Here is a 12696-nt window from a genome sequence, read left to right on the forward strand (position 1 = left end):
TTTGAGGTTAGGTTGACGAGAGCCTGTGTTGGCTGTCACCTCCTCTCTCTTTTCACTCAAATCAAAGAGTGGGGGGGGCACAAGAGTAGGCGACCTATCCCTCTGTCTCTTTCTCTCCTACTCTCTGAATTCAATCATGGTCGTGCTGGAGGGGAGGAAGGACAGAGAGATGCGGCACTGCTGCATCAGTTTTGAGGCAGCTTGCTTGTTGGCTTGGCTTGTTAACCACATGAATTGCACAGTTTCTGGGACTGGCAGTGGGTTCCTCCAAGGAGGCAGTTTGAGCGTCTAAACATCAAATATGCTGCCTAGAATTTGCAGTATGTCATTAGACTCTGTTTACACAGTACGACCCACACAAATATAGGAACTATTTGCTGCTGTGGTCGAAGAGAATTGGATTTCCATGGTGATTGACAACAAGTAAACGAGGAAACCAGTCAAAGCAGCAGTGAAAGCATCTGACTCAGCCCTGGAAAATGTTTCAGAAATCAAATGTTGTTCATACTGCATAATGGAAAATAAGCTACTTTCCTTCATTTGATATAGCATGTTAAAGCCACAACAACAGAAATATCACTTCAGCACAGAGCATTTTAAAGTCTAGCTTTTGAACCAAAGTAGCTTCTGTAACATCTACATTGAAAAATGATCATCAACATCTTTTATACACTTTTTTCCACAAGCTGTATGTGCACTTAAATGAATGAATTACAATTACTTTCTCAACCTTTTTCCCTTAGGTTGATACAATAATACTGCAGTTAGTCAACCAAACTTCATTCACAATAAAGAGAGAATGGCTACTAAGACCTACTAATGGATAGAGGTGGAAAAGAAAGTGAGAACATAAAGAAAGACAGACAGAAAGAAATCAATAATGAGCCAGAGAGAAATAAACTTGCAGAGATGGATATGATGGAGTGTTTCAGATTTATCATATAACTCAGCATTCAACATTATGCGCTTCCTGGCAGAAAAGTATCAATAATTGATGGCGGAGTTTGTGTGTGTGCGCCTTCTTGCATTTTTGTTTAGTTAGGAGATATTTTCACTCCTCACCCTCGTTTTGAGGGATGCTGACGTCGTAAAAATGGTGGTGGCTGAGAGTGAAGATCGTAATTATCGGGTTTGATCCGTTTCTGACTTACCTGTTTTATGCTGTTGTAGCAGATTGTAATGTGAGCTACAGCTCTTACCAGCTCCCATTAAGCTGGTTCATTGTCCTGCTTAAGGAAACTTCATCAGAACTTTGAGGTTTGACCTTCTCCCCAGTGCCCTGCTACCGTTGCACTTTTGAAGTAATGTTATGGCATCTTATAGGTTTATTGCAAGAGGAAATGACAGGCCAGTCGGCCAACTGTAACGTGGCCCAACTGGAGTGAGCAGAAATGTAGCAGCTTCAACACATGCAAGCATTAGTATGCATTGAATGAGCAACAGATATTTCTGGAGGACCTAGTCTCCACTCTGATCACAAGTCTTTCACTGCATAACAATGAAGTGCAGAACCAACCGGGTCATCCTGAGGCCGCACTGTGAGGTTGGGAATGTTTTAAGTAGAAACATTTGCAATGCTTCACTGCTTTGAATATCACTGCTTCATATCACTTGAAATCAAACTTTATTAACGAAAAAAGATTTCAGAAACTAAAGACATTTAACGGTTCTTGCACACTATGAAGCTACAGTATTGCACAGCATTAATGTTGTGGAAAATTATCTTAAATGATAATCAACCATTTCTTTTTGAGGGAGTTTTTTTTTTCTTCCTTCTTTTCTTCCTCAAAATAATTTGGAACGCAAGCCCTATACATTCCAAAGCAACATAATCTTGCGAAGACGCTTTTATTTTCTTACACTTCTCAGTAAAATAAAGTACTGACCTTCTTGTTGTTTTATAAAATCTCTAGTTTTTTTCCCACATTCTTTGGCTCTCAACATATTTTCGCCAATTTGTTCTGATTGATTTGAGTTGAGATGGTCACGTTTTTAAGCATTACCTATTCTAAAATTCTAGAATCTGAATATGTGTTACTAAAGTGGCACTAAACACTGGTTGCTCTGGATTGATTATACTCAGTAAAGCAGCAGTCAGGACAAATTGGAAGTTGTGATAAGTCACTTTGATGTGGACAACAGCATGGATGTTGAAACTTGAAGCATTAATTACGACTAATGAGAGCAGTTTTGCCCTTTATTCAGCCGAAAACATGCGTTATCATTTAGTAAATACGACTCTTTGTAAACCACATTTTAGCCCCTTCAGTGTGTAGCTATATGTGGATTTGTTTTCAGTCTATAGAAAGCTCCTCTGAACCCCGCCTACGTAGAGTGCTACCCTAATCAAGCTGCCTGGTGAGCATTTCATACTTTCAACATGCATACCCTGGTTACCCTTTCTGCCTTTTTTTCTGATCTAGAGTAGTTGTGTTGAAAAGATCATTGAGTTGATCTTAACAACACAGCCAAACAGCGCATTCTGCATTATTCAATTCCACACAATATAAACTGGTACTGTTTCTTTAAACACCAAAAAATCCCTCAGGATAATTATGCACTGTCAACATAGATGAGGAATGACTAACATCACAGATGCAGTTAATCAATGTCAGGGGTTGGTTACTTTCAGGGACATAAGACTATATAAACAGCAAATAATCCATTATTTATCATTCCAGTGCATGGTGGAGTTTACATTATTTATGTCATTATTTTTGAGCAACAGTGGGAGGAATACATCAGAAAAAAACGTCACTTAGGATTTGAAGTACAGCAACAGGGAAATGCACACTGAAACGTTTACCAAGACACACACACATTTTGTAGCTTCCAGTGCGTGCAGACCTTCTACAGTACAGAGGATCTCTATCATTCTCTGTAGCTCCGTCTACCCCCCCCTCTCTTGTAGCATTTGTGTGTGTATATACTAAAGAAGTGGTATTAAAGGTCCACTGGGAAACATTGTCTGTTTTAGCTACCAACAGTCTCATGCTAACCTTCTCTCTGCTCCCCCCCCCCCCCCCCCCTTTTCTCTGCACATTTATCTCTCTCTCCTTCTTTCTTCCACTCTGTCTCTTTCGATCTATCCAGCTCTATGTGGTGGGGATGTTAGAGGTCCTTGGGGAACCATCCTTAGTCCCGGCTATCCAGACAGCTACCCTTCATCTCTCAACTGTACCTGGACCGTTGAAGTCAGCCACGGGAAAGGCAAGAGACATGAAGAGCCTCACACTCCCTGATAGAGAGAGACAGTAGCAAGTAGCACTCACGCTAGTGCAGCTACTGATATACTAAAACTGAAAACTTTAATTATTTTGTGGTTTAAAACATGTTCGGAGGTGTGTATATAATATTTATAATATAAATATAGCCGGTGTCTGAAGAGAAGTTGGTTAAAAACAAATAATGTTAACAAAGTTTAAGTATTATGAAATGACTTGTGATGTTATCGATGCAGACCTGTTTTTATTGAACGATTCATTATTTATAGAGATTTTATTTGTGTGCATATAATTAGAATAAAACTAACTTTTTATATGTGATCTTTGTTTCTATTTGTGTGTGTGTGTGTGTGTGTGTGTCTAACAGGAGTCCAGTTTCAGTTCAGCTCTTTTCACCTGGAGGATCAACATGACTACCTCTTGGTTACGGAGAACGGAAGTTTTGTGCAACCTTTGGCTCGCCTGACCGGCAACGAGTTGCCTAGCAACATTAATGCTGGTCTCTATGGCAACTTCAAAGCTCAGCTACGATTTGTCTCTGACTTTTCGATTTCATATGAGGGCTTCAACATAACTTTCTCTGGTAATCTTTCAAATAGTAATTTCAAATGCTGTCAAAATGAGTGTTACTCATACTGGAACAATTCAGAGTAGTATTGTACATTTTAAACAAAAACTGTGACGTAACTAAGCCTAGTGTCAATCATAAACAGTTAACAGGAACTTTACAAAAATCACCCAAGAAACCCATGGAGGGGGATTCAAGAGACCATAGTAAAATAAAAGCTTCACTGCACCAGAATAAAGCAGAGCAACATCTAAAGATACCACAATAAAGATAATACAGTTTGTGTTATGTATTGTGGTAAATTAACAGACAAAGCTTTATTTCAAGTAGTAAGGTTACTTAATAAATCTTGTTAAGTTCATTTATATAGCACCTTATCACAGTGTGTTCCAAAATAAAAACTAACAGAGCGTGCGAAGCTCAACAGTGGAGCGTTTAAAGAGGGTAATCAGGATCCAAATCTTATTGGCAAAGTACATATGTTTAAGAAAAGGAAGTTAACCTTTCAGTTTTATGTCGCACTTGCACGGATATAGACTTAAAAGCTAGAAAACAAGGATTGCACTTCGACAACAATGCAGGGCTAAACTAATAAATATCAACATTGACTATGTCGAGATTTACATACTACATCTTAGTATCTACATATTCCATAAGTTGCAGATCCATTGACAGGCGCGGCGTAGCGTAGCACACATTTTGCACTCCTTAAAAAATGTTAACTTGTGTCAATTGCTGGGATTTTTTGTCTATTCACATTGCGGTGCACCTATAGTAATTACACCTGAATGAAGTTCAGACAGTTATGATTTTTATACTTAAACCGTGCATCAAGATGTCATTGGAGATTGTCAGGAATACAATGAAAATCCAAGCCTAATGGCCAACACTTTTGGGCTTTAAATGGCCTTTTAGAAATAGAGATACAATTTGTTGTATCAATACTGCTCTTTAAGGAGCCACTTACCAATGGCCTTGAGGACTACCCATAAACATTGAGAATTGCTAAAGAAAAAAATGCATAACAGAGTGAAGGGGTTACACAACATTAAACTGAGTGTAAACCACCATTAAACAAAACAATAGGACAAAGAGAGATGGATGCCTAATTCTGTGTGTGCCACTGCAATGCTCATCCACTTTTAGGGTGAAATGGTTAAGTGGCAGAATTAAGACAAAGTCCAAGGCTACAGCTGTCCTCCATTAATCAAGATTGTCAGCCTAGCTACCCTTTCAAGGCTCTCTCATTGACTCTGGGATAAAGGAGCACTCAAATCTGAGAATACACTAAGGGACAGGTTATTGCCTCCCAGATGGCATAAGCCGATTCTAAGAATGTAACACATGGAAGTGTCACCCGAGATGTGACTTGCCAATCACAACAACATGCTCAACATGCTGTCTCCTCCTGCTGCACACTCTGAACACACATCCCATCTTAAGTCTTTGCCCTCTGAAGATAAACCCTCTGCTGTACCATGCCGAACAATAAAATCAGCAAGAGCTTTTCAGGACACAGTCAGCTCACAACTTTTGGACAAATTGTTCATGGTTCTAATGTGGACATTATATTTTAATGAACTGCATTTTCAAGAGTTTTTTTGTATCTCAAAAGTGATTTAATTATTGAAAAGGGTTTCTTCACACACACAAAGTACAGAGAATTGCCATCAGGTTGTTTGCTCGTTTCAGTTAACATCTAATGGTTTCCTGGACTTTGAGTGCGATGGGTATTGATTTGTTGATCTAACACCATCAGTAGAGGACACTTTAATTTACACTCTAATCTGATTACATCTCACTTACTCTTATGGCACCCAAGCAACACTCAGCTAAATTGAGAGTTGCTCAAAAAATCACATAAAGTACATAATCTGATATATATTTTTGATTCACTGACAAAGTCCGTCATCACTTAAAACAAATCTCATGCTATTGTATGAAGAAACATCATCGAAGGTGTAATGTACGGTTCATTTAAATTCATTGTATTTTCTGCAGAATATACTCTGGAGCCGTGTGAGGATCCCGGGATGCCTCGGTTTGGCAGAAGAAACGGCTACAGTTTTGGAATCGGAGACACGTTGTCTTTTTCCTGTAATATGGGATATCGCTTAGAGGGGTCGCCAGAGGTGGTCTGTCTGGGAGGAGGGCGGAGGATGTGGAGCTCGGCTCTTCCTAGATGTGTCGGTATGTGGTATTGTTACTTCTCATTAAAATGTAATGTAATCTGGTATGCAACCCTCTAGTCCCGTATGTGGTAAAATAACACATTTGTTGATTTTTGATTCTTGTATCCCAAAACAAGTTCCTAAAGACACATATTTTAGAAATGTCATTTTAGATTTTAGGTTCAAAAAGACTCCATGAATAACACAATTGGAAGCGAGGATACCCAGCCCGGAGGAAGCCCGGGGTCCCCTTCTGGAGCCAGGCCCAGAAGGAGGACTCGTCAGCGAGCATCTGGTGGCCGGGCTTGCCACGGAGCCCGGCCGGGCACAGCCCGAAAAAGCAACGTGGGCAACACCTCCGCTTCTCCGTCCCGCGGGCCCACCACCTACGGGAAACAATGATGGGGTCGGGTGCGCTGCCAGAAGGGTGGCAGTGAAAGCAGAGGGTCTCGACGGACCAGACTCAGGCGACAGAAGCTGGCTTTGGGGACGTGGAATGTCACCTCTCTGGGGGGGAAGGAGCCGGAGCTTGTGCGGGAGGTGGAGTGTTACCAGTTGGATATGGTGGGGCTCACCTCTACGCACAGCGTCGGCTCTGGAACCTTACTTCTGGATAAGGGTTGGACTCTATTCTTCTCCGGAGTTGCCCAAGGTGTGAGGCGCCGAGCGGGTGTGGGGATACTCACAAGCCGCCGGTTGAGTGCCGCTTTGTTGGAGTTTACCCCAGTGGACGAGAGGGTCGCCTCTTTACGCCTGCGGGGCATGTGGGGGAAAACTCTGACTGTTGTGTGTGCTTATGCACCAAACAGCAGTTCAGAGTATTCGGCCTTCTTGGAGACCCTGAAAGAAGTCCTGTATGGGGCTCCTGAAGGGGACTCCTTAGTCTTGCTGGGAGACTTCAACGCACACGTGGGCAATGATGGAGACACTTGGAGGGGCGTGATTGGGAGGAACGGCCCCCCTGATCTGAACCGGAGTGGTGGTTTGCTACTGGACTTCTCTGCTAGTCATGGATTGGCCATAACTAACACCATGTTCGAACATAAGGATGCTCATAACTGTACGTGGTACCAGAGCACCCTAGACAGAAGGTCCATGATCGATTTTGTTATCGTATCATCGGACCTGAGGCCGCATGTTTTGGACACTCGGGTAAAGAGAGGGGCGGAGTTGTCAACTGATCACCATCTGGTGGTGAGTTGGGTCGAGTGTGCGGGGGAAGCCTCTGGACAGACCTGGTAAGCCCAAACGTGTAGTGCGGGTGAACTGGGAACGTCTGGAGGAGTCCCATGTCCAGGAGGCCTTCAACTCACACCTCCGGCGGAGCTTTTCAGGCATCCCTGTGGAGGCTGGGGACATTGAACCAGAGTGGGCGGTGTTCAAAGCCTCTATTGCAGAAGCTGCGGCAGGGAGCTGTGGTCTCAAGGTCTTAGGTGCCTCAAGGGGCGGTAACCCTTGAACCTCGTGGTGGACACCGGTGGTCAGGGAAGCCGTCCGACTGAAGAAGGAGGCCTTCCGGGATATGTTATCCCTGGGTACTCCTGACGCAGTTGCAAGGTATCGACAGGCCCGAAGGACAGCAGCCTCAGCCGTGGCCGAGGCAAAGCAGCGGGTGTGGGAGAAGTTCGGAGAAGCCATGGAGAAGGACTTTCGGTCGGCACCAAAGTTGTTCTGGAAAACCGTCCGACACCTCAGGAGGGGGAAGCAGGGTACCATCCAAGCTGTGTACAGTAAGGATGGGGCGCTGTTGACCTCAACTGATAGTGTGTTAGGGCGGTGGAAGGAACACTTTGAGGAACTCCTGAACTCTATGTTAGAGGCGGAGCTGGAGTATGAAGAGGGATCAATTCCAACCTCACGGGGGGAAGTCACTGAGGTAGTTAAACAGCTCCACAGTGGCAAAGCCCCGGGGGTGGATGAGATCCGCCCAGAAATGCTGAAGGCTCTGGGTGTTGAGGGACTGTCATGGTTGACACGTCTCATCAACATTGCGTGGAAGTCGGAAACAGTACCGAAGCAGTGGCAGACCGGGGTGGTAGGTTCCTCTCTTTAAAAAGGGGGATCAGAGGGTGTGTGCCAATTACAGAGGCATCACATTACTCAGCCCCGGGAAAGTTTACTCTAAGATGCTGGAAAGGAGGGTCCGGCCGATTGTCGAACCTCAGATTGAAGAGGAACAATGCGGTTTTCGTCCTGGTCGTGGAACGACGGACCAGCTTTTCACTCTCGCATGATGTGGTCCTAATGGCTTCATCGGTCTGTAACCTTCAGCACTCACTGGATCGGTTCGCAGCCGAGTGTGAAGCGGCTGGGATGAGGATCAGCACCTCCAAATCTGAAGCCATGGTTCTCAGCAGGAAACCGATGGACTGTCCACTCCAGGTAGGGAATGAAGCCTTACCCCAAGTGAAGGAGTTCAAGTATCTCGGGGTCTTGTTCTCGAGTGAGGGAACAATGGAGCGTGAGATGGGCCGGAGAATCGGAGTAGCGGGAGTACTGCAGTCGCTTTACCACACCGTTGTGACGAAAAGAGAGCTGAGCCAGAAGGCAAAGCTCTCTGTCTACCGGGCCATCTTCGTTCCTACCCTCACCTATGGGCATGAAGGATGGGTCATGACCGAAAGAACGACATCGCGGATACAAGCGGCGGAAATGGGGTTTCTCCGCAGGGTGGCTGGCATCTCCCTTAGGGATAAGGTGAGAAGTTCAGTCATCCGGGAGGGACTCGGAGTAGAACCGCTGCTCCTTCGTGTTGAAAGAAGCCAGTTGAGGTGGTTCGGGCACCTAGTTAGGATGCCACCCGGGCGCCTCCCTAGGGAGGTGTTCCAGGTACGTCCAGCTGGGAAGAGACCGAGGGGTAGACTTAGGACCAGGTGGAGGGATTATATCTCTTCGCTGGCCTGGGAGCGCCTTGGAATCACCCAGTCAGAGCTGGTTGATGTGGCCAGGGAAAGGAAAGTTTGGGGCTCTCTGCTGGAGCTGTTACCTCCGCGACACTGACGGAAAAGCGGGAGAAGATGGATGGATGGATGGATTTTAGGTCGCCAAAAGCACAGCCAATTTCAAATGGTTCACATTTTGTATTTGTGGCGTCAAACAAGTGTGAGCATAGGACCAGTATCTGTGGAGGGACTCCAGGCCTGAAGGGGGCAGAGAGAGCTCACCCAGACACCCAACAGACAGGATGCAACCCATGTTTCTGGAGGGACCGATTTCACCTGCGCACCTCTAATCAAGCATGAGTATAAAATGTTTGGAGTTAGCTCGGCGAGCCCTCTTTGCTCGGTCTCCTCAGCCTACTGACAGCTCATGTTCAACCACAGACTCACCTGGTATGGACTTCAAATATTTTGTTTGAAAGAATCATTTGTTTGCTGTTTTCTGTTTGATTTTGATCTGTTTTGAATTTAAATGAGATGTTTAGTTTAATGATCATGATTGATGCATACTGATGTGGAATGTAATTTACCCTTTTGTTTCTTAAAGGTTATCAACCTATTCTTCCTCTGGAATTTCACTTTGTGCCATCAATCTAAAAGAAAATAAATCACCAGAACGGAACAGAGTTGTCCCCTTGCATCATTTCTGTTGAACAAGCCGTTTTCAAGTTTGGGCAGAGCTGAATCTGAATCTTAACATCTGGATAACTTGACAGTTGATAACCAGCTTATATCCAGCGTGGCAGTGAAGACCCCAGGATTAAAGCCTGAAGAAAGGAAAGCTGTCATCGCAAAGGGAGAATTGACTGGGAAACAATGGCGAAGGAAGCTCTTGGAAAAACAGTGAAACAGCTGAAGCAAGAGAGGACCTTGGCTAGAAGTGCCTTCACTAAACAAGCCAACTTCCTGAGCAGAACGTCAGGAAATTTGACAAAGACTGAACTTCAAGAGGAGTTCACGGAGCTCACGTCACTGGCAAGGAACATCGGGGAAACGAATGATGGCTACAGGGCTGGCCTACTGGCAGACCTTGAAGCTGAGACTGATGAAGGTGAAGAAGTCAAGCTGGACGAGCAGCAGCAAACAGACCTGGAAAAGGTAATGGAGGAGTGCGATGCAAAACTGGATGAAGTCCGAAAAACAGTCCAAAACAACCTCTGGCCCAGATATGGGGAAGGTGAGATCGGAGCTGCAATAGAAGAGGCATAGACAGCCTGTGAGGGACTTCAGGGAATACTTGTCTCCGCCGTGAGTAGAGATGGCTATGAGCTACGGTGGGACAGTGTGAAGAAGCAAATCCAAGGTGCCGCTACAAGCCTATCAGAGTGGGAGATGTGGATTCCAGCATTACAGAATGCAAGTCTGGAGGACAGAGTGAAGGAGCTGAAAGCTCTAAACACCAGCCTTGAAGCGAAGAGAGCAGAATTTCTCACAGCACAAAGAATGGCAGAAGAGGAGAGAAGACGAAGAACACCACCACTGCCTGTGCCAGCTCATCAACCAATAGTAAAAATAAAACCAACCAGTCTACCCAGGTTCGACGGATTCAAAAGGAATTTCCATCGATGGAGGAAGGACTGGGAGAACCTGCAAAGGCAGGGGGAGCCGACCGGCTCAGTAGAGGCAAAGAAGTTCCAACTCCTGGACAGCGTTGAGGAGAGAATTTGCCGGGACCTGCGCCTGCCTACTTACAACACTGCTGAAGATATGTTCAGAGTGCTGGAGATCAGGTATGGAAACAAGTCTACAAGTGCCCTGGAGATAATTGAAGATCTGGAGAAATGTGCTGCTTTAAGAGCAAACCAGCCAAGGAAAGTCATGGACATGATTCAAACCATTGAGAAGGCCCTGAACGATCTCACAGAGCTCGGAAACACTGGAGCCATAAAGAATCCTCTGGTGATAAGATCCATAGAGAGCAAGCTGCCAGACAATATGAAGAGAGACTGGCTCGTATTCATGGTCAACCCAAGAAATGGCGTGACCCCTGACACTCACTTCGACAGCCTTCTTGGATTCCTGAAGACCCAAGAGGAAATTCTTGAGAGACTGGAGCAGCTTAGTGTGAGTGAAAAGCCTGAAAGGAAACTTACTTACCTGGAAAAGAAGTATGCCTCCACACGCTCCACAAGGAGGGGAGGATGTATTATCTGTGGAGATGAAAAGCACCGGGAGAAGATTTTCTTTTGCAAGCGGTTTAAAGAACTGAAGCCTGGCGAGAAGCTGAGTGCTGTGGAGAAGTTGGGAGCATACAAGCGATGCTTAGTCTGTCATGGAGAAGATGAGTACTGTAAAGACACTTACCTGTGCAGGAACAGGGACTGTAAAAAAGGGAGCTCTTCGGACCACCATTTCTTTCTTTGCTCAAGAGGAGACTTCAAGATGAAGGAATCTGATGGAGGAAAATCCACCTGGAGAAAGCAAAAGCTCACAGAGGAGCAAGTAAAATTGATGTCTGAACTCACTCCGGAAATGGCAGAAAGATTCAGGAAAGCTTTTACCAACACCACTGCAAGGGCCAACTGTGTTGTGAAGGATCAACGTGGAGTGGTGGCGTCAAGAACACCTGAGCTACCAGTCATTCTAATGCTGTTAGAGGTAACTGCCAATGCAGGACAGAAGATTGGAACTCTCATTGACTTAGCATCAGACACCAACTACGTCACCCACAGTGCTGCCAGGAGATTGAATCTGCTAAGTGAAAACATCACGCTAATTGTCCATGGAGTCGGAGGGATGGCCATGAAGGTGAAAACCAAAAGATACTCACTCAGAGTGAGGGTCAAGACACCCAACGGCACGGAGAGAGCTCATGAGCTTGTCTGCTATGGCTTGGATGAAATTGCCAAAGTGCACAGAGTAATCAAACCAGAGCAACTCAAATAATTCTTCCCAGGAACCAACCTGGAAGAGCTCAAAAGACCAAAGCACATTGAGCTACTCATCAGTCACCGGGAAGGAAGACTTGCTCCACAAAGAGTGAAGGTGATTGGGGACCTTGTCCTTTGGGAAAGCCCATTAGGAAAGACGGTTGGTGGAGCGCATCCAGACCTCTTTGAAGAGGTGGATATGGCTGCGCATACATCTACATCAACAACACACTTTGCGCGAGCCATGAGAACCTCAGCAGTGAAGTATCAAGAAATCACTGAAGCACAGGAGTTCAAAGCTGAAACCAAAAGTACGGTTGCTGGCAAAGAGTCCTTGGACTGGTGGAGATGGGACAGCATTGGAGCAGCCTGCGAACCAAAGTGTGGAGGATGCCGGTGCGGCAACTGTCAACCAGGAGGCAAGGAAATGACTCTGAGTGAAGAAAGAGAGCTGGAGATCATAAGGAAAGGGCTAACCTACATCAGAGCAGATGCGCACAGTGATGGACCACACTGGGACACCAAGTATCCCTGGATTCAAGATCCAAGTTCCCTTCCCAACAACAGGAGTGGGGTGGAAGCCACTTTCTTGAGGACAGAGAAACAACTCAAAAAAGAGCCAGAGTGGAGAATGGCATACACAGCTCAAGTCCATGAGATGGTGGAGAGAAGAGCAGCAAAGAAACTCACAAAAGACATCACTGCAAGCTGGAAAGGACCAGTATGGTATGTCAGCCACTTGGTGGCACCAAATCCGCACTCGCTCACAACACCTGTGCGACTGGTATGGAACAGCAGCCAGAAGTTTAAAGGGCTCAGCATGAATGACCTTCTGCTGAAGGGGCCTGATGTCCTCAATCCCATCCGAGCAGTACTACTCAGGTTCAGAGGAGGTGTCCATGCTGCCCTTGGCGACATCAAGAA

At 45.4% G+C, this 12696-nt stretch overlaps 1 protein-coding gene across 1 annotated transcript in view; it reads left to right on the forward strand.

Moving 5' to 3' along the window:
• The window catches only part of csmd3b (CUB and Sushi multiple domains 3b), a 312509-nt gene that overhangs the window by 227976 nt on the left and 71837 nt on the right, over positions 1 to 12696 (forward strand). Inside the window, exons 19-21 of the mRNA XM_063899320.1 lie at positions 3094 to 3210; positions 3592 to 3807; positions 5794 to 5982. Of these exons, the coding sequence (XP_063755390.1) occupies positions 3094 to 3210; positions 3592 to 3807; positions 5794 to 5982 (522 nt within the window). The remainder of the gene's footprint in view (positions 1 to 3093; positions 3211 to 3591; positions 3808 to 5793; positions 5983 to 12696) is intronic.

This window comes from Eleginops maclovinus, chromosome 13 (assembly GCF_036324505.1).
Source record: "Eleginops maclovinus isolate JMC-PN-2008 ecotype Puerto Natales chromosome 13, JC_Emac_rtc_rv5, whole genome shotgun sequence".
In the NCBI taxonomy this organism is placed as follows: Eukaryota; Metazoa; Chordata; class Actinopteri; order Perciformes; family Eleginopidae; genus Eleginops; species Eleginops maclovinus.